The following is a 22,489-nucleotide window of genomic DNA, read 5'->3' on the forward strand; positions in this document are numbered from 1 at the left end:
GTGGAGCAGCTGGGACTCGACCGGGAGGATGGACAGGCGCCCGCACTGGGGGAGGGGCCCCCGGGGAGCCCAGGCGTGGACCCCAGGTCGGGGCAGCGCGCAACGCAGCTGTGGCTCCGCCGCCCTGGGCCGACGGCGGGTTGGGGTGTCTCTGGCCACGTGTCCTGCGCCCCGAACAGCTCTCCTGGAGCCTTGAGCCGGCGGACACTCCCCCCGCTGCCCCCGCACACTCGAAATAACTCAGCCCACCCTGGGACATGACAGGGTTCTGCATGGAAGCTTCTGGACCTGGATTTTCCGTCTGCGGTGTGGCGCAGAGCTGGCGTGGGAAGCACATCCCCAACCCCCCTCCCTACCGCAAACCCGAGGAGGGGGGCACAGCCAGACTTCTTCCGAGGCAGCCGGGAGGGTCTTCCCGGAGGCTGGGCGGGGGTGGCGCTGTCGCAACGGGCCGGTTCGGGCTGGACCCGGCGCTGCCCACCGGCTTCCCCGCGGCCACTCCCGCTTCGTCCTTCGTTCTCGCACGGACACCGAGTGGAGTCCTGAGAATTCCTGATAAACACCGCGAGGGGCGTCCGCGGCGCTTGGAGGCGGCGTTACCTCGTGTCTGCGGCGTCATTATTAGCGCACTTTTTCCACTTTGACCTCGCAATCGGGCGACCCCGCCCTCGGTGGTCTCGACAGCCCGTCCACACTGTGGTGACCGGGGTCAAGGAAACGTGGGTTCTTGATGGAGCGTCTACTGTGTGCGGGCGGGGCTCCACCGGGGGCAGGGGAGGGGCGAGGATACCCTCCCACTGACCTCAGTCTCACCCTGGCCTTAAAAATACCTGGACAGGGTGGGGATTAAAACCGAGGAGGGCAGCGAAGACGAGGATTAGGGCCAGGATTTGGGTCAGGGCGCCTGCATCTGCCGGCTGGGCCTCCTCACACTCCAGGAGCTTCTCAATTGGAATCGGCTTCAGCCCCTCCCAGGGAGGACCTGAGGCCAGCCGGGCGGCTCCAGGACAGAGCCTGGGCTGGGAGCCAGGCTGGATGGGTCCTTGTCACCTGCAGGTGGCATAACTGGGAGGGGACTGAACCCACCTAACCGAGCCCCTAAGTGGGCACCGGCCTCGCCTGCGTTCCTTAGAGACCAGGTCACCTGCTTGGTGCCCAGGGGTCCGTCCTCCCGGCACCCCCCCCCCCCCCCCCCCCCCCCGGCAGTGAAGCTCAGGGCTCAGAGGGCTGTCAGTTATTGTCCCCTGTGGCCTCAGTCCTTGCCACCTGATGGGCTCCAGTTCTGTGAAGACTGCGGGGAGATGCCTGGGAAGAGAGCAGGAAGGGGCCCAGCACAGCAAGGTGCCACCCGGGCGAGGTCACCCTGGGGGCGCCTCCCAGATGTGGGGCCCCACCCCCACTGAGGGTCCTGGACTTGAGCCTGTACCCGGCGCTGTGAAGGGCGTTTGAGTGGGGAAGGGGGTGGGTGGAGGGTGCCTCAGTGTCCCATCTGCACACTCGGTGCAGGACGCTGCCCACCGAGGTTGTGAACGGCCTGACCCCGCCGAGCTCAGCAGGAGGCTCCCCTGGAGGCTTAACTGAGCAGAAACAGCGGGACAGGTGCCGGGGGGGTTGCCTTCAAATCAGAATCCAGCATCGGTGAATTCAGAACCCCAGGACTGCCTTTAGCTGCCAGGATTTCGCGATCCTGAAGTGCTGCCCAACCTCCCAGTCAGGATGGGGACGGGGTGACCCCCAGGTTCAGCACGAGAGCCGGCGTCCTGGGAACTCTCAGTCCTGAGCAAAGTTGCCGCCTCACACAGATGGCCACAACGCACGGTCCCCTCCCCAGCCCCCACCCCGTCTAAGTCTGCGTGCTCACTTACCCTTGTGCCTGCCCCACCCTGAGCTGCAGGAGAGCAGGGACCTGCAAACAGTGGGCGCTCAATCGATGCTCATGAACACAGAGGGAGCTGTGAGTAACGGAGCCTGAGGTTCTCGGGGCGACCCCTTCTCCGGGGGCTCTGCCTATGCTGGAACCCCAGGCCCACAGCAGACAAGACCTTCCTGGGCAGGAGCTGCCTTCGTGCGGAGGTGTCGCCATCTGCCTCCGTCCCCCCGGGCACCCGCTGGTCACACATTCACACACCCCTTCCCTGTTCATGGCCTCTGTCCCTGCCCCCAAACCAGCACCCCAACAAGAAGCGTGACGGGCAGCCCTGAAACCCCCTGCAGAGCCACTGACCCTGGACCCATTACAGCTGACGAGGAGAAGCGACACAGGCAGCGAGAGAGGCTGTGACCCCAACCCCCCGACCTGCATCCTACCCACTGGGGACGGTCCACCGCGGCAGGGGCTGAGCCGTCTCCCGAGTCTTCCCTGTGCGGGGAGGGCAGGCTGGGAGCTCTCTGCCCCCGTGTGAGCGGGGGCATCTGACCCCCGCAGTGCCCCCAGGGTTCTGCCCCTGAGCCACGACCCCCACCCTCCCTGATCCCCTCGGGGCGGGGGGCTTTTACTCCAGGGGGGTCTTGGCCAAGCCCCACCCACAACTGAGCCCAGACCAGGAGGTGCCACTGGCCCTGGTCGGCCTCCAGGTGGGACAGGAGCGGCCTCTGCTGGACGATGAGGCAAAGCCACAGCCAGGCCCGCCCTCTGGACATTCATGGGCCCACCGTGCCAGGCGCCCACCATCTCGATGCCCCTGCCCACCGCAGCCCAGGAACCGGACTGCCGGATTTCACAAGTCAATATAGAGGCTCAGTTCAATTTAATCCCAGACGTGCAACAAATCCTATAGTGTGAGTGCGTCCCAAGCACTGCGGAACCCATACTCACGTCTGTTGTCTGCGCTCAGAGCTGACTGGTGTCCTGGATCTCGCCAGGCCGTTCCTCCCAGGAGCCACACACCAGAAAACAAGGACTGAACCAGGGGGTGAGGGCTGGATGGGCCCAGTCGTGTTCCAGAGCCTGGCGTCTTCCCACTCGGCCTGGCCAAGGAGGCCAGGGCTCGGGGAAAAGTGCCAGCCCAGGTCGGCCAGCTCCTGGCAACCCTCTCCCGCCCCCACTCCCACCACCAAAGGTGCCTTGGTGAGTCCAGTTCCAGACGCCCTGGCGGCTGCCTGGCTCCTTCAGGCCCGGAGTGGCTGGAATCAGGCTCCTCCGGGCACCTCTGACTGTCCAGCACAGGCCTGTCTGCAGGGGGCCACAAGAGATCTCCACTCCCACCCTGCAAACAGCGCGTAAACCAGAAACAGTAACCAACAGCCAAGGACAGCACGGCGTCTGTCCCGGGGTTAGTGGACGCCGAGGAGGAGCCGTCCCTGCAGGGGACCCGAGGTCCTGGAGCGGCTGCCGAATGTGGAGGAGCGGGGGCCCGCCTGTCGTGTCTGGATAGAAACCAGAGACGCCCGGCTGGCGGGAAGGGCTTGATTCCACCATCGAGACAGCTGACCAGAGGGGAGGCGAGACCACACGTCGCCTCGGCTGCCGAGAAGCCCTTCCCGGGCAGGGCAGTGTCCACTCCTCATCGAGTGTGTTTCCACACAGCGTCCAACGTACGGTCAAAGCCGCAGACGCCATCAGCAGCAACAGAAACTTACTAGTCAGCACACGACCCCCAGGTCACCAATGTCCCGGCTGCATTGCCCACCAGCCCCCGCACGCAGCGGGCACACCTTCCTGCACACGTACCCTCTGCCCAGAGCACCGTGCTCCCTGGAGGCCCGTCCCACCAGTGTGCGGGGCAGATAACCACGGTGCCCCATCGGAAACCCCTCCGCCCGGCCGGTCACTGGTCCAGTGACGGGCACAAGACGGAGAACAGATCTGACCCGAGGGCTCCTGTGGGGACCCTGGGAAAGACGCGTGCTTTCTGCCAGGACCACAAACCAAAGGTCGAAGGCCTGGAGCCTCCCATGGCCGCCTCGGTCACCACGAAGGGAAGTCACTGAGAACAAAGGGACAAGGGAGCAGAGAAGAGAAGCAGCAAAATCTCGTCACCATGGCGACGCCCGACTCCTGGACTCTGCTCCTGAAGCCACCAGCGCTCGGGACCGGACCTCCCTCACCGGTCCACCGCGAAGGGCCTACGGCCTCAAGATTGAGGAGGATGGACACCGCCTCGGCCGCTGCGGCCAGGGTCACGGGACAGCCGGGCAGGGCACGTGGACGATCCGAGCCGACGCCACGGGAAGGACTCGTGTCAAACCACGGGCGACACGGGAGAAACGGACCCACAATGAAGAGGAGGACATCCAGAAGCAACCTGGACGCTGAGACAGACAGCCACAAAGAGGCTGAAGAACGCAGAGAAAAAGGCGTAGAAATGGAGAACTGGGGTAGACAAACGGAAAAAGTCACGAGCAAATACTGGAGCCAGGAGACCAGGACGTGAGCCCAAGACCCCGGGGCCACACGGCCGTCTGGAACCTCCAGGACAGGTCGGGGAGCCTCCACTGAAAGAGAATCCCGCACCCACAGGGAGAGGGAGAAACCGCGGCCCAGTTGAGTGGAAGGACCGGCCCTGGGGTCCAGGAAGCCCCAGCAGAGAACGCGGCCTGGCCCAGCTGCAGGGGGACCACCGTCAGAAGAGACGACGCGTCACGTTTAGGGGACACAGGCAGGAAGGACAAACTTCTCACCAGAAAACAGAAGCCAGGAGTCAACGGAACATGTTCAAAACACCGCAAGAAGAGAGTCACCCAGAATCCCACATCCGACGACAAGGGCTTCAAAACGAGGATGCGGGACCCTCTCAGACTGAGACGCATGCAGGCGGACGCGCACCAGACCCCAAGGTGGCCCTGAGGACGGGGATGGCCACCGCCGGGACGCCCAGACCCCCACGGTCAAACAAGCTGCCCCACACCCCCCGGAACAACCCGAGTCCACCCGCCGACGACCCTACACCTGAGGTCCCGGAGCCACAGGGTCTCGCACAACAGAGCAGCCATGCAGAGTCAGCTGGCGGGTTCTCACGGAACTAAACAAGCGTCACCATATGATGCTGCCCTGGAAACTCCTGTCCAGACGCAAACCCGCACGTGGACGTTTAGAGCAGCTTCACCCACGACCGCCAACCTGGATGCGGCCCAGACGCCCTTTGGTGGGCGAGTGAGCAGGCAGACCGCAGTCCATCCAGACGGTGGGACCAAGAGGAAACGGGCCTTCAAGCCACGAAAAGACACGGTAGCCTGATATGCGTGAGGGAGTGAAGGAGGCTGCACCCGTGTGCACACACCAGGGGCGTCCTGCTCACACGCCCGGGACCAGCGAGACGGGAGCCGTCAGGGCGCCCTCTCTGAGGCACTGAAGGAACACGGAAACGGACTAAAGCCTCCAATGCAAGTCGCTCCCAGCTCCTCTCACCCGAGCCCCACGACCGGCTCTGCAAGGACGAACCCCCGAATCCAGACCACGCTCTCCCACACCTGGACACGACGGTCCCTGATGCAGGCCCTCCTCTCGGCCTCCCCTCCCTGGGCCCTGGCTGTCCCCTCCCGGCCGAGTCCCGGCCCCCACCAGCCTGTCCGCCGTCACCACAGGGAGCTGTGAGCACCGCCAACTTCGTGACTGAGCCCTGCCCGCCCTCCAGGGGCTTCAGACCCGGAATCACGCCTGCCGGCCGCCTGCCCAGCCTCTCCTGGGACACAGAGCCCTTCCCTGCCCGGCCTGTGTGTGACCATGCCGGCTCTGCCCAGAGTGCGCCCACGCCCCTCCAGGCTTCAGGTTCAACGCCACCTCCTCTAACTGGCCACCGCCCTCGCGCCGTCATCCTGACGAGGACCACCGCCCCACAACCCCGTACCGTCTCCGGCATGACTCAGCCCGGACCTGTGACTGTGGCCGGCACAGGGTCCACACGTGACAGCCTGAGTCCCCGGCGCCCACACACCCCGCCCACCAGTCCACCAGGAGGCTCCCCGGGCTTCAAACCAAGTTTAATAAATAAAACAGCGAGGGGTCCAAGGCAGCTGTCACTTCACAGTGTGGTCCTCGTGAGGCGAGAGGGAGGGCTAAGTCGCCTCCTGGAGCAGGGGCTTGAGCCACCGTGTGCCCTGGTGACACCCGGGGGCTGGGAGCGCCGCCCTGCCCCCCGGAGGACCCCACTCCAGTTTGTAAACAGAACCATAAATAAACAACGGAGGCAGGAGAAGAACCAGGACCCCAAGCCATCTTGGCGGGGAGTGTAACAGAAATATGACTTCGGGGCTGGGGAAGAGGCTAGAGCCCGGCCCCTCGGTGTGGCCGGTGCCGGGGCCTTGGTACCAAGGGGGTGTGAGTCACCGGTCTCCCCGAGCCCACGCCCGGGCCTGCTGGGGCCCCGAGGGAGAGAGGGTGTAAAGTGCGTCTTTTCCTGAAGTGGAGAGAGCGGGCAGGGGTGCGGGCCGACGTCGAGGTATATGGCTCTGTGCCCCGCGGGGTTTGGCACCGAGTAGCAGCTGCCCACCGACCCCTGGGCTGCGGCAGCCTGCGGCCCGGCCAGGGGCAGGGAGACGGAGCCACGCAGAGAGCTGGGTGCCCCGGGCGGAGGCTGCTGGTGGGGGCGGTGTCCGGCCCCATCTCCCTGTCGCCCCGATGGGCAGCGACGCCTTCCTCGCCTCTGCTGGCCGGACGGGGCCAGGCCCTCCGACCCCGCTGCCAGACAGGTCCCACGGCGGAGCCGGCGTGTCAGGCGCTGAGGGTGCCGTCCGTGTGGGGAGGGATGGGGCCGGCGGCCCGGCCACCGGTCACCCCGGTCCTTGCAGAGCTCTGAGCAGAGAAGGCGGTACCCGCGGCCCACGAAGAGGAGGAAGGTGGGGAAGACGGACAGAGGCAGGCCCCGCGGTGGCCCCAAGTCCAGTCCGGGCCACACACGCCCACCTGCAGCCAGCGATCAACAGGTCATCACGTTACAGCTGCGGGGGGGAGAGACCAAGAGAGAGACCGACGGGTCAGTCCAGGCCCACAGACCACGCCGCCTGGGCGCCGGGCCCACACGAGGCTCCCGCCCGCCTCCCGCACACCGTGCTCCCACGTGTTCAGACGCCTCCGAGGCAGCCGTCCTGGCGCCTGGGGAGGGCCGGTGGCTGGGGCGGCGGGGGGAGCCTGGCACTGGCCCCGTCGGTACCTTTTTGGATTTTGAACCATACGAATGTATTACCTAGTCAAAAAAATAAACAAGCCAAATTAAAAATAGAGAATAAAACTAAAGAAACACACAGCCTGCTCTGTGTGGCCACGCCATCCTCGGGCCCCGGGGACCTGCCCGCTCCCCTCCTCCACCCGGGGCGAGGGCTGCACTCACTGTGACAGGGGCTCCGAGTGCAGCCCGGGGGCCGGGCACGCTGGGTGGGCAGCCAGGAAGGGATTCACGTCCCCGATGCCGATGAGTCCAAACTCGGTGACCGACAAGGCCACCTGCGCGGGGGCCACAGCCTCCTCGGGCTCTCCGTCCACGTCCGTGTGGCTGGAGCCGAGGGGCAGCTCCTCGGGGAGGGCCCCGGGCAGGGCCAAGTCTACAGCCAGCCTCGGGCTGGCGCCGGGCTCCGGGGCGGCAGCGGCGGGGGGGCAGAAGGCCGGCTCGGCCAGGCGGGGGGGCCGCCGGGGCAGGGGCACCTCCAGAGGCGCGTCCAATGGCTCGAAGGGACAGGGCCCAGGCTCTGAGGACGGGAGGCTGTCGGAGCCCTCCTCGGGCTCAGCGAGGCTGCCGGCTGCACCGTCCACGCTCGGCGGCTCTGCGGGGAGAGGACGGCTGAGATGGGCCCGCACCGCCCGCGCCCAGGACCCAGCGCTGCCCCAAGAGGCGCACTAGCGGGAAACCGCACCCGAGCCTCAGGCTGTGCCCGGGCAGGGTCCTGCCCAACTCCGCTGGGGCAGCAAAGCCTGCGGAGCCCCCAAGCGTTCCCAGACACGTGACACACAGGACCCAGTCACGCAGACGTAGCCCTGCGCCGAAGGTTCCGACCCCCGTTTTTAAGACAGGACAGAACACAGTAAGTTCAAGAGAATGAAAAAGGCACGAGTGCGCACAGAAGCGGGGTCCCCGTGGGATCCACGGAGCTTCCGTCCATGGGCGAGTCCAGCACTCGGGATGTGAACACAGTTCTAGGCGAACCACAGGACCCGAGACACTAAATCCGCGAGTCCACCCGGTCCTCTCCGCGGTCACCTGAGACACTGCAGTCACGCCCCGGGCCCTATGCTGCTCCGCGGGGCCAGGGATGCTGGGGACGGCTCAGACACCTGCTTATCTCCCGTGTGGCGGCTGGGACTGAGCACCCACCCGAGCCCAGAGAGGAGGCCCCACTTTGGGCTGCGGGGCCCACACAGTTCCCCTCCACACGCACAGCCAATGAGCCTCGGGATACCTTGTGAGACAGCCTGAGACACCTCACGTGACACCCCCATGTGACCTGACGTGACACCCCGTGACACCATGTGACCTGATATGACACCCCGTGAGACACCTCATGTGACCTGTGACACCCTGTGAAACACCTGACGTGACACCCCGTGATACCCCATGTGACACCCCGTGACACCACACGTTACACCTCATGTGACATGCTGAGACACCCCATGTGATACCCCATGTGACACTCACGTGACACCTCACGTGAAACCCGTGACATCTCGTGTGACACATCATGTGATACCCATGGGGGAGGAGTGCCAGCAGCTCCCAGACACCCCCTCCTCAGTGTCCACTGGCCCAGGTCGGGGTCCTGGTGAGGAGGGGCTCCCCCAGGGCAGGGCCCGCCCCCGCCCAGCGTGCTCACCGGTGTGCATCCGTGCCAGGGGGTCCTGCTCGGGGCCCAGGCCGGCGGCGGCAGGGGGCAGGGGCGGTGAGGAGTGGGGGCGGCCGGGGCCATCGGGGTCACTGCTGTCCAGGTCCTGCTCTGCGTCACTGGGGAGAGACGGCACCGTGAGGGGCTGCGGGGGCCAGCTGCCTCGGCGGGAGGCGCCTCCCCGGGACCCCCGCCCGCCCGCCCGGTTCCAGCGGGGCCTGCACGCACGTGGCTCCGGACGGGCCGTACTTCCTGCGGCCCAGCCGCGTCTGCTGGGAGAAGTAGTCGTAGCGCTCTGACTTCTTCCACAGGTAGTAGTACTCCACACACTCGCCCACAGACCGCGTGCGCACCTGCAGGACGGTGCGGGGTCATCTCGGCCCCCAAGCCCCGCCGTCCCCACCGGCCAGGCCCCCCTTCGCCTTCCAGGACAGCAGGGACGGGTCACGGCACCCACCGCTCTCGGACACGCAGACCCCGCCGTGGCCCCTGCGCCCTCTGCACCCGCCCCCACCCATCTGAGGCTCAGGCCGGCCCACCTCCGGGGCTTGGCCCCCGTCCCTCATGCGATGGCGCCCCCATCTCAGGGAGCCCCCCACCTGGGGCGTGGGAGCCATTCTCCCTCCAGGCCCACATGTCCACTGTCCACCTCCCTTGCCCCAAGGACAACAGTGTCCACCTTGTTCCCGCTTCTCACAGGCCCAGCAGAGGGGGGAACAACGACCCCAGGGACCGACACTGGGAGACGGAGCCCAGCCCAGAGAAGACGACGTGCGAGCCAGCCAGGCTCGCTTCTCCCGCGGAACACAGAGCGTCACCGATGCTGCTTGAGAACACACGGGGTTGTTCTCCCTACACTCAAGGTCACACTCATAACACGGCATAGAAAAGCCAAAGGCCTCTACCCAGAGCATCCCAGAGGGACAAACGTGTGTCCGGCAGGGAGCTGCACATCACTGGGCAAAACCTCTTGCGGTGATTCGGTGCATCTTCCCACATTGGAGAGTCACCCCACAGCAAGCCCAGGGCCATGCTCAGAGCTGGCAACAGCATGAGGACCCCACCGCTGTTTCCCAGAATGAGGGACCCAATCCCAGAGCCCTGGAGAGGGTCAGGGGGCCAGCGGGGGCAGGGCGCATGTGGATGGTCCAGCCTCCTTAATGAGACCCCTCGTGCGTCAACCCTGCCCGAAAGGAAGAGACACAGCTCCCTGCGGAAGGAAACACAGCGCAGGGCGGAGGCGGTGCCCAGAAGGGGGTCCGGGCACAGCAATCAGGCAGTGAGCTGAGGACACGGAGCCACACCCGCAGCCTCGCCTGCAGGGGAAACAGAGCGAGCAGCAGGCACGTCGGGCCGAGAGGCGCTGATCCAGCAGCACGATCAACGGCTGCCTCGCGTGGCACTAGGCGCCGACGCCGTCCTGACACCAGCTCCGCAAAGGCCTCGTGGCAACCCCCCAGGGGAGGCACACAGACCCCGAACGGGAGCCCGGTTGCAGCCACGCCCTGCTTCTCCCCGGCTGACCCACGAGCACTTGCACGGTGTTCTGAAGGGCACGAGAGAGGGCACACGGGTGAGGACAGGGATACGCAGAGACAGAGGAAAACTAAGGTCTGAGACAGAGCCCAGAAGTGAGGCCAGGCAGACGTCCTGGTCTACAGGCCAGAAGCACCAGGGCTCTGCCAACAGGTCAGCTTGGGTGTCATGGTGTGGGAAACCATGGACAGGTGACCTCACAAAGCACATGCAGAGACCAGGGGTGACCCAGGTTTGGGGGAGGAACCGACGGTGAGGGGAGGACAGGGGAACTCAGGTCTAGCAGGGACGGGGCACTGAGGTCTAGTGAGGACAGGGGGACTAGGTCCAGGGAGGACAGCAGAACTCAGACTAAGGACAGGGGGACCCGGCACTCTAATGCCCTTCTGGTCACGAGCCATGCCACGCGTGGCTGAAGGACCTGTGCCTTGGCAAGGAGCTGAGAGTGAGTCCAGGCTAGGGGTCACTACTGTGGGATCAGCACTGGGCAGCGAGCCAACGGGCTCTGCTCTAAAGAGATGGCAAGGCATTGGCGATGACTGCAACAGTGGATCGTGAAAACAGGAACCAACTAGTAAAATTCACCTCCTAAACTAATTTAGAGTAGAGCCTTCTTTAGGTGTTCATCAAATAGCCAAGCCGCCGTCAGCAGAAAAAACTAGGACGAGACATCCACAGGCCTGGGACAAGCCTGAGGCAGGAACTAGGGCTCCAGCCCCACCTTGCGGAGCCTCCGTGCACCCGGCAAGGTGAGTCCCGACCTCTCGCGGTGGGTGAAGGGGATGTGTGCCCAGGCTCCTGAGCCCCTCCCAGCCCAAGGAGCCCCACGTGGGGCCCAGCGGGAACAGGGGGCAGTGTCCTCACTTTGTTGGCCTGGATCAGGTGGAAGTTCTTCCCGTGCACTCGGAAGCCATGCTCAAAGTTCCTGCACTCCTCCTCGCTCCACGCACAGAACCCGTCTGCACCAAGGGAAAGACAGTGGGGTCAGCAGTGTCCAGGACAGGTAGCAGGAAGGGGTGGGGAGAGCCAGAGCTGCACGCTTACCTCGGATCACCTTCACGTTGAACCGCAGCCTCCGCAGAGCCTCCTCGATGTTGAAATTGCATTTCACCAACTCATACAGCGCCTGCAGGGAAGCCACACGGACTGTTCCCACCTGCTCACTCCAGGAGCAAGAGCAGGCGATGTTCACACCACCGGGGGGAGGGGATAGCAGGCATGTTTACACCCCCATCTGGATGGGGTATCAGAAGACTTTACACCACCATCGGGGGGGACATCATGGCGGTACGTACACCACCATCAGAGAAGACAGCAAAGATGTTTACAGCCGCATCTGGACGGCGACAGCAAGAGTGTTCACACCACCATCATGGGGGATATCAGCGGTGTTAACGCCACCATCATGGGGGATATCGGGTGTTCACACCACCATCGTGGAGGATATCAGCAGTGTTCACGACACCATCATGGGGGATATCGGGTGTTCACACCACCATCGTGGGAGATATCAGGGGTGTTCACACCACCATCATGGAGGATATCAGCCGTGTTCACGCCACCATCATGGGGGTATCAGGTGTTCACACCACCATCATGGGGGATATCAGGGGTGGTGACACCACCCTTACGGCAGGCATATCAAGGGTGTTCACACCACCAACCAGGGGGATATGGGGTGTTCACACCATGATCAGGAGATGATATGGAGAGTGTTCACATGACCATCGGTGGGGATATCAGGGGTGTTCACATCACCACCTGGGCAGGGATATGGGGGGTGTTCACACCACCACCTGGGCCGGGATATCGGGGGTGTTCACACCACCACAAGGAGGCGATATCAGGGTGGGGGGTGTTCACACCACCATTGCTGGGGACATTGGAGGTGTTCACACCATCATCAGGTGGGGATATCAGGGATGTTCACGCCACCATCAGGAGCGAGGCACTCACAGCACCATTTCCCCCACAACAAGTGGTTTAGTTTGAATCCACCACCACATGACCACATTGGCCCATGGCAGGTCCCCCACTCCCTCCACCGGTGTGGCCTCTTCATTCCCCACGCCCCTCCTGCCTGACCCCGATTCTGCCCTGCGTGTCCCGAGGCGTCTGAGGTGTCGACCTCTGGCTGGAGCGCCACAGCGTCCAGAGCCCTCCTGCCCCGACGTGGCAGCCTCACCTGCTCGCTGTCCTTCACGGTTTCGCCCTCTGGGAGCTGAGACCCAGCCACCTCGTGCCACCTGCGCGTCACCGCCCGGTACAGGAACTCCTCCACCTCCCTCTCGGGGAGGACACTGGGGGCCCAGAGCAGCTGGTCTTCATTCTCATACACTGCAGAAAGAGGATCGGGGTCATGTCACAGGCACGCGGTCCCCGCACACAATGCCAGAAGCACACGCTTCCTCCTCCATTTCCTCAAAAGCACCCTCCAGGGCAGGCCATCTCAGCACCTCCAGACGACAGAAACTAATCTGCTGGTCCCAGTTCTTGTGATCTGGACCCCCACATCCGTGTCCCTCCAGGGCTGGCTCCGGGCACCCAGTTGGAGGTCGGGAGGTCACTAGGCCCAGGGTGGTGGGGCAATGTCCAAACCATAGGAGGTCAGTGGGGCACTGACTGAGCCAGGGAATCAACGTAGCCACCTGGAGGAGGCAGCAAGTAGCCTAGACGTCTGAGCATGGCCTCTGGGGAGGGGGCTGTAGGTAATGAGTTCAGGGAGGTGCACTGGCTTGAGAGAGATGAGCACTGAAATGCAGAGGCCCAAGGGAGCAGCATGGGAGCCCAGACTCGATAACGACAAGGAGACCAGGTCGCGGCAGTCTCACTCAGGCAAGAGCTCATGTTGTTGCCACGCCCACTCTGACTGTGGCATCACACAAGCCACGTGCGAGTGTGCTTCGCAGAGGGGAGGTCCGGCCCGGGGGCGGCAGATGCATAAAGACGGCTGAGAAGTGGACTTTGGCCTCCAGCTGTGGGGACAGACACGGTAGGGAGGAGGCAGAGGGCCAGCTCAGGGCCAGGCCTGGGGAGGCCCCGGGGCGAGCAGCTCCACTCATGCAGAGAGTCACAGCAACCCAAAACTCAACAAGACAAGCAAACAAGAAACCCAGTGTTACGGCCAAAAAGTGAAACACACTCAGGAAAATGGCCCCTGCTGGAATCTCTCTTCTGCTGGGGAACTGACTAGGAGCCCACGACCCCTGGGATGGCTGTGACCACAGCAGCCCTGGCCTCTCCCGGTGCCCACAGTCCCTGTGGCCACCTCCCTCCATCTCCACAGTCGACGCCGAGTCCCACCCTGGACCAGGGTGGTCGCCCGAGAGGAGAGCAGGCCGCTCTCTGGAGAGAAATGGCATCCCCTGCGCACTCAGCGCTCTGTCTACCTGTCCTGGGATGTGACAGGGGACTGTGGCCAACGGAAGTGAATCCAGACGGCCAGTGTCAGAGAGACCAGACACAACTTCACAACAACTGTGATTAACGTGTTCAAGAAGACAGGGAAAAGGACAAAATGGATGGACAGCTGGAGAATTTCAGCAGAGAACCGAAATCCACACAAAAGAATCAGAGGGACAGCCTGGGACTGGGGAACATGACGTGTCAGTTTACGAACGCACTGGAGAGCTTTAACAGCAGGCTGGGCAGAGCAGAAAACATGACGGCTGAAATCAGAGAGAGTTCAACAACAGAAGGACACTGAGCCAAAGCTTAGCGAGGACACAGACGAGGCGACGTGTGCACGTCGAGCCTGAGGAAGCGCACGTGAGCCGCAGAGGAGGCGGACGGAGAGCGGGGCCGAGTCAACCAGAAGAGAGGACGGCCAGGAATTCTCCAAAACCAACGAATGACATCAACCCACCGATCCATGAAATTCAGGATAAATACAAAGAAAACCACACCTCGGCACATCACAGTCAAAACACTAGAAGAGAAAGAGAGTGAGAAGAAAGAAAGCGCTAGAAGCACACAGGGAAAAGCGAACAGTGATTTCAGAGGAAAACGTTAAGATGGACAGCTGACTTTTAACAGGAACAAGAGGCACCAAGGACACTGGAGGGAAACTGCTCAAGTGCTGAGAGAAAAAGCCCGTAAATCTAGAACTCTGTACCCGTGAAGAGATTCTCCAAAGAATGAAAGCAAAATTAAGACTTTTCAGACAAACGAAGCCTGAAAGAATTCATCCACATCAGACTGGCACAAGAAATATTGAGGAGGAATCCTTCAGGCTGAAGGGCACAGTCCCCAAGAGAAGATGGAGGAATGCCCAGCACCGCAAAGGGAGCCACGGATAAAGAGAAAGAACGCTCCAGGGGCCCGCCCACTGGCGCAGTGGTTAAGTTCGTGTGCTCTGCTTCGGCGGCCTGGAGTTTGTGGGTTCAGACCCCAGCACGGACCTAGACACCGCTCATCAAGCCGTGCTGTGGTGGCATCCCACACATAAAGTAGAGGGAGATGGGGACAGATGTTAGCTCAGGGCCGACCTTCCTCACGAAAACAATAAACAAACAATAGAACACTCCGTGTTTACTCTATGTGCTGTAACCTGTGACATCTGTGACGTACCAGGAGCGACAAGGGCACAGAGGCAGGAGGGTCGGCGAGTTACACGTGTCCAGGCTCTTGAACTGAAGGGGAACAAGACTGTACTTCTTGAAAGAAAACCAGGGTAACCACTAAAAAGTAATATAAAAACTAAAACCTTACTGTGAGCTCAAAGAGGAGGAGAAAACAGAATAAGACTACTTGACTGATCAAAAAGAAGACAAACAAAAACAGAGGAACACGGAAAAGATGGAACAGGTAGAAACCGTGAGAAAGCAGACTCAAACCTGACTGTTTCCACAATCAGAGGAAAGCAAGCAGTCCAAAACGGACCTGGACTAAACACTTGACTAAAAGACAAAAGACCACCCGACTAGACAGAAAATAAGTGCAAATACGTGCCATTTACAGAAAATACACCTGAAACACAAGAACACAGAAAGGCAGGAAAAAATAAACCACACAAACACTAAACCGCCAACAGCACGGGAGCATTTACCAACGGACAGAACACGGGCGGTCAGCAGGGCTCGGCTACGTTCCACGCACTGAAATCAGAGTGTGCTCTGACTACCGTGGAACTCAGCGAGAAACCGGGAACAGAAGGACAACTGGGAAATCCCAACACTCGGAAACTAAACAGAACCCTTCTAAATCACCAAGGGTCAGAGAAGACTCGCAGTGAACCAGAGAAGCACAAATTAAAATGAAATACAACAGGAGAGAAAGAAAGATAGAAGTGAAAATCAGTTAACTAGAAATCAGTCAACGGAGAAACATCCGCAAGCCAAAGTCAGCTCCTCGTAGAGAGTAATAACACCAATAAACCCTAAAGGGACTAATCGAGAGGGAAGGAGAGGGGGAAACGCAAACTGCCAGCATCAGGACTTGAGAAGGGGACGTTGCTACAGACCCCACACACGGTAAGGAGGTAAGAGGAGGGTGTCTTGAACTTCCTGCCGATAAAGGTAACAATTCAGGTGACTGTGATCAACTCCTCAAAAATGCCACTTATCAAAACAGAAACGAAAACTCTAAATAGACCTATATATACTAAACAAATTGAATTAAACATCTTCCACCAAAATAAAACTAAACCAAACCCCAAGACTAGACAGCTTCCCTGAGAACCCTTCCCAACATCTAAAGAAGAAATCGTAACGATCTGACACAAGTTCTTCCGGAAGGTAGAAAAAGGCTTCCCGGCACACCTGATGGGAGCAGCGTAACCCCGACCCCAAGGCCTGACAAGGACAAAAGGGAAGTGAAATGACAGAGCGGTGTCTCCACGGACACACACACCCACATCCCAGATGTCAGCAAACCACACGCGGGAAGGAGGAAACGTTACAGGTCGATTCCTGCTATGTGCTGTGGGGACGCGCCGTGAAGGCCCGCGAACCCTCGACGGGGACACTGACCCGCTGCCCCAGAGGAAGCACAGGGGCAGGTCCCCGAGCGCCTCCGGGCAGAGCGTTTTCATCAGCTGACCACTCACGGCCTTGTCGTACATGCGTTTCTGTTTGGACACCTTGCTTCACGCACATCACTGAGCCATGAACAGGAGTTCATGACCAGCAGCCCTTGACGCCCGCCTGACGAAGCTCATCTCACACGCACATTTCCTCCGAAGGCACACGGCAGCCTTCTCACGCCCAGAAACACTGGACGGCACCTCAGCACAACGCCCAGGGGCCATTTACACAGCAAAATCACCCACAAACAATACAAAAATGTGAAAAACACAGCTAAATATAAGCGAAAAAGACACGTGTTTACAGCCTGAGAGCTGAAAAGAGGAGGCAGAGCGTCTCCTTGTCCAAGCCCAGCTGGGCGCGTGCGCTGGGCGACAACCTCGTCACCACTCTGCAGGCGGGTGTGCCCACCGACCGTGAACGTGCCCCAGGCGTTCACTGTGGAGTTACAAATCCACTGTAGCCAGCAGGCAAGGTCGCACACACAGACCCAGAGACGAGGGGTGACAGCACACACACGTCACAAGAGGTCATAATCCACGACCTAGCGGAGTTTACTCCAGAAGGCAAGGTTGGTTCAATGCTTGAAAACCCACCCATGTGATGTACTATGTTAACAGAGTAAAAGAAAAAAGCAACCATCTCAATAGAGGCAGAAAAAGCATTTGACAAACCTCAACACTCATTCATGGCAAACTGTCAGCCACTAAGAACAGAGGGAACTTTCTCATCTGATAACTCATGACGGGGAAGCACTGAATACTCTCCCTTGGGGTTTGGAACAAGACACAGACGCCCTCAATCACGGCTGCCTTCACATCTGTCCTGGAGGTCTAGCCAGTACAGTAGGGCAAGAGAAAGAAAGAAAAGATACCAAGATTACAAAGAAAGAAGTAAAGCTATTCTTCACAAATAACACAACTGTGTACATAAACAAATACGAAAGAATTCACAAGTATGAAAATTAGTAAGTGAATTCAGCAAAGTCTCTGCGTACGAGATCAATTAAAATAATAAAGTACATCTCTACTAACAACAATCAAGGAGAAAATGAAATTTTTAAAAATATCTTTTAGAGAGTGACGTCAGCATCATGGCGGAGTGAGCTTTCCCGTGAATTCTTCCCCCACAAAATACAACAAAAGTAACAGCCACAGACCAACAGCGGAATCCCAGACAGTCAAAAGCTGGAGCGGAGGGATCCACACTGCCACACATCTGAGAGCGGAACGTGCTGCGCCCCCGGAGGAAGTGGGGAGAGGTAAGGAGAACTCCGCTCCCTCCCCATCAGATCAGCGATCCGGTCCGCGTGGCTCCCAGAGAGGGGGGAGGGGCGGCCCTCGGCGGGAAACTGTAGCTCTTCGGGCGCTCTCAGCCAGTGGGAAACTCCCGCACAGAGGGCTCAGAGGAGCCACAGGGCTACCATCAACATCTGAGCAACCCAGAGAGCGGATAAAGAGGGGCAAACGAGAAGCCTCCCACGTCAGGGACCCAGAGGGCAAAAGAGAGAGCTCCCCCCTCCCCGCAACCCGGAGTCTGCAGCTCGACCAGATCTAGCGGTCCGAGGCAGACCTGAATAAACTGGACTGGACCCGTGGATCGCAGTGGGGAAAAGAAACAAAACAAAACAAAACAAAACTGCGGATCGCAGCAGAAAAACTGGGGCAGAGCGCAGGGGGCTTAGACTACACAGCCCTCTACCACCACACAGCGGCGGCAGGTGGAAATTGCAACCAGAGACTTCCAGGATGAGGAAAATCAAAACCAACACAGGAACCACAATGCAAAAATATATGAAATCACCAGACCAGAAACAAAATGACAAGCACCCAGAAATCAACCCCGAAGACACAGAAATCCATAAACTAAATGACAGAGATTTCAAAATAGCTATCATAAAAACACTCAACGAAATACGAGACAACACAGACAAACAATTAAATGAGATTAGGAGTTTCTTCACAAAAGAGATTGAAATCATAAAGAAAAACCTATCAGGGCTGATGGAGATGAAGAACACAATGGAGGAGATAAAGGAGAATCTGGAATCTTTAAAGAACAGAGCTGACAATATGGAGGAAAGAATTAGTACTTTAGAGGATAGGAATACAGATATACTCCAGATGGAAGAAGAGAGAGAACTAAGACTAAAAAGAAATGAAGAAAGACTCCGAGAAATATCGGACTCTATTAGAAAATGTAACATAAGAATTATAGGTATTCCTGAAGGAGAGGAGAGGGAAAGAGGAACAGAGAGCCTATTCAAGGAAATAATAGCTGAAAATTTCCCAAATCTGGGGAAGGAGCAGGAAATACAAGTAAGCGAAGCCAACAGGACTCCTATATATATTAACAGACAAAGGCCTTCACCACGACACCTAGTGGTAAGGCTAGCCAGGGTCAACGACAAAGAAACAATATTAAGGGCAGCTAGACAAAAACAAAAAATAACGTACAAAGGAACTCCCATCAGGCTCTCAGCGGATTTCTCAACAGAAACTTTTCAGGCTAGAAGAGACTGGAATGATATATTCAAAATACTAAAAGACAAAAACTTTCAGCCAAGAATACTCTATCCAGCAAAAATATCCTTCAAATATGATGGAGAAATAGTAACTCTCCCAGATAAACAAAAGCTAAGGGAGTTCATGGCCACGAGACCGCCACTACAAGAAATACTCAAGAAGGCCCTCAGGCCTGAAAACAAGAAGAGAAAGGGAACACAAAGCTTGGAGTAAGGAGAAAAGTAGGTAGACAAAATCAGAGAAATAGTAGATCTTTACCGGAATAGGTTAGCAACCACTTAAATACTAAACTCAAAGATCAAAGGAAGAAATTCACCAAAAATAAATTTAACCTCATCACTGTAAACACACAGCCACAACACAAGATAGAATAAGGTATAACAAGAGCAACTTAGAAGGGGAAGAGGAAAGTGACTGAATTGACTTAGTATAAGGAAATAGGAGGCTATCAGATAATGGACTATCTCATACAGAAGATTTTTCGCCCAAACCTCAAGGTAACCACTAAACAAATAATCAAATTAAAACCACATATGATAAACAAAGAGAAAACTAGAAGAATCATAAGACAGAACAACCAAACTGAATTGGCAGTCCAAAACAAATGGGACAAGAAACAAAGGAAATGCAAAAGAACCAGAAAATAAGTGACAAAACAGCAACGTTCAACCCTCATATTTCAATAATTACCCTAAATGTAAATGGATTGAACTCTCCAATCAAAAGATACAGAGTGGCAGGATGGATTAAAAAGCAAGACCCAACAATATGCTGCCTTCAGGAAACACATCTTAGCACTAAAGACAAGCACAGGCTCAGAGTGAAAGGATGGAAGACAATACTCCAAGCTAATGGCAAACAAAAGAAAGCAGGTGTTGCCATACTCATATCAGACAAAGTAGACTTCAAGATAAAACAGGTTAAGAAAGACAAAGAAGGGAAATATATAATGATAAAAGGGACACTCCATCAAGAAGACATATCACTTATAAATATATATGCACCCAACATAGGAGCACCAATGTACATAAAACAACTATTAATAAACCTAAAAGGAGAAATCAACAACAACACAATAATAGTAGGGGATCTTAACACCCCACTTACAGCAATGGATAGATCATCCAGACAAAAAGTTAATAAAGAAATATTAGACTTAAATGAAAAACTGGACGAGATGGACCTAGTAGACATATACAGAGCACTCCACCCAAAAACAGCTGACTACACATTCTTCTCAAGCGCGCATGGAACATTCTCTAGGATAGACCATATGTTGGGAAACAAAGCAAGCCTCAATAAATTTAAGAAGATTGAAATCATAACAAGCATCTTTTCAGACCATAAGGCTATGAAACTGGAAATGAACCAGGAAAAAAAAACTGGGAAAGTGACAAAAATGTGGAGATTAAACAACATGCTACTGAACAACCAATGGATCATTGATGAAATTAAAGGAGAAATCAAAAACTATCTGGAAACAAACGAAAATGATAACATGCCATATCAAACCATATGGGACGCAGCAAAAGCGGTCCTGAGAGGGAAACTCATAGCAATACAAGCCCACCTTAACAAACAAGAAAAAGCCCTAATAGGCAACCTTAAATTACACCTAACAGAACTAGAAAAAGAAGAACAAACAAAGCCCAAAGCCAGCAGAAGGAGAGAAATAATAAAAATCAGAGCAGAAATAAATGATATTGAGACCAAAAAAACAGTAGAAAGGATTAATGAAACAAAGAGTTGGTTCTTCGAGAAGATAAACAAAATAGACAAACCCTTAGCCAGGCTAACTAAGAAAAAAAGAGAAAAGGCTCAAGTAAATAAAATTAGAAATGAAAGAGGAGAAATTACAACGGATACCATGGAAATACAGAGGATTATAAGAGAATACTATGAGAAATTATATGCCAACAAATTGGACAATCTAGAAGAAATGGATAAATTCTTAGACTTATACAACCTCCCAAAATTGAACCAAGAAGAAATGGAGAATCTGAATAGACCAATCACAAGTAAAGAGATTGAAATAGTAATCAAAAACCTCCCAAAAAATAAAAGTCCAGGACCAGATGGCTTCTCCAGTGAATTTTACCAAACATTCAAAGAAGATTTAATACCCATCCTCCTCAAACTATTCCAAAAAATAGAGGAAGATGGAACACTTCCTGAATCATTCTATGAGGCCAACATCACCCTGATACCGAAACCAGACAAAGACAATACAAAGAAAGAAAATTACAGGCCAATATCGCTGATGAACATTGATGCAAAAATCCTCAACAAAATATTGGCAAACCGAATACAACAATATATTAAAAAGATCATACACCATGATCAAGTGGGATTTATACCAGAGACGCAGGGATGGTTCAACATCCGCAAATCAATCAACGTGATACATCACATCAACAAAACAAAGAATAAAAACCACATGATCATCTCAATAGACGCAGAGAAGGCATTTGACAAGATACAACATCCATTTATGATAAAAACTCTCAATAAAATGGGAATAGAAGGAAAGTACCTCAACATAATAAAGGCCATATATGACAAACCCACAGCTAACATCATACTCAACGGGGAAAGACTGAAAGCCATTCCTCTGAGAACAGGAACGAGGCAGGGCTGCCCACTCTCACCACTCCTGTTCAACATAGTACTGGAGGTTTTGGCCAGAGCAATTAGGCAAGAAAAAGGAATAAAAGGAATCCAAATAGGTAACGAAGAAGTGAAACTCTCACTATTTGCAGATGACATGATTGTATATATAGAAAACCCTAAAGAATCTGTTGGAAAACTGTTAGAAACAATCAACAACTACAGCAAAGTTGCAGGGTACAAAATCAATCTACAAAAATCAGTTGCATTTCTATATGCTAATAATGAACTAACAGAAAGAGAGCTCAAAAAGATAATACCATTTACAATTGCATCAAAAAGAATAAAATACCTAGGAATAAATCTTACCAAGGAGGTGAAGGACCTATACAATGAGAACTACAAGACATTATTGAGGGAAATCTACGATGACATAAAGAAATGGAAAGATATCCCATGCATGTGGATTGGAAGAATAAACATAGTTAAAATGTCTATATTACCTAAAGCAATCTACAGATTCAATGCAATCCCAATCAGAATCCCAATGACATTCTTCACAGAAATAGAAAAAAGAATACTAAAATTTATATGGGGCAACAAAAGACCCCGAATAGCTAAAGAAATCCTAAAGAAAAAGAACAAAGCAGGAGGCATCACAATTCCTGACTTCAAAACATACTACAAAGCAATAGTAATCAAAACAGCATGGTACTGGTACAAAAACAGACACACAGATCAATGGAACAGAATTGAAAGCCCAGAAATAAAACCACACATATACGGACAGCTAATTTTCGACAAAGGTGCTAAGGACATGCAATGGAGAAAGGAAAGTCTCTTCAATAAATGGTGTTGGGAAAACTGGACAGCCACATGCAAAAGAATGAAAGTGGACCATGTGCTATCGCCATTCACAAAAATTAACTCAAAATGGATCAAAGACCTGAAGGTGAGACCTGAAACTATAAAACTCATAGAAGAAAATATAGGCAACACACTATTTGACATTGGGTTTAAAGGAATCTTTTCGGATGACATGCCTACCCA

The 22,489-nt window shown here is 56.0% G+C and overlaps 1 protein-coding gene across 3 annotated transcripts in view; it reads right to left on the bottom strand.

The window, feature by feature from the left end:
* Positions 1-5,903: 5,903 nt before the first annotated feature.
* Positions 5,904-22,489, bottom strand: part of MIER2 (MIER family member 2) — a 35,870-nt gene continuing 19,284 nt past the window's right edge. For 2 of the 3 annotated variants that reach the window (XM_058537763.1, XM_058537762.1), the window contains 7 exons: positions 12,470-12,621; positions 11,329-11,410; positions 11,149-11,243; positions 8,977-9,101; positions 8,740-8,867; positions 7,266-7,695; positions 5,904-6,876 (listed from right to left, as the gene is read on the bottom strand). In XM_058537763.1, coding sequence (XP_058393746.1) covers positions 6,855-6,876; positions 7,266-7,695; positions 8,740-8,867; positions 8,977-9,101; positions 11,149-11,243; positions 11,329-11,410; positions 12,470-12,621 — 1,034 coding nt within the window. In that variant the 3' untranslated portion in view covers positions 5,904-6,854. Of the gene's footprint in view, positions 6,877-7,088; positions 7,122-7,265; positions 7,696-8,739; positions 8,868-8,976; positions 9,102-11,148; positions 11,244-11,328; positions 11,411-12,469; positions 12,622-22,489 lie in introns of all 3 variants that reach the window. The other variant, XM_058537761.1, reaches the window with a different exon arrangement.

Source organism: Diceros bicornis, unplaced genomic scaffold, assembly GCF_020826845.1.
Source record: "Diceros bicornis minor isolate mBicDic1 unplaced genomic scaffold, mDicBic1.mat.cur scaffold_67_ctg1, whole genome shotgun sequence".
In the NCBI taxonomy this organism is placed as follows: domain Eukaryota; kingdom Metazoa; phylum Chordata; class Mammalia; order Perissodactyla; family Rhinocerotidae; genus Diceros; species Diceros bicornis.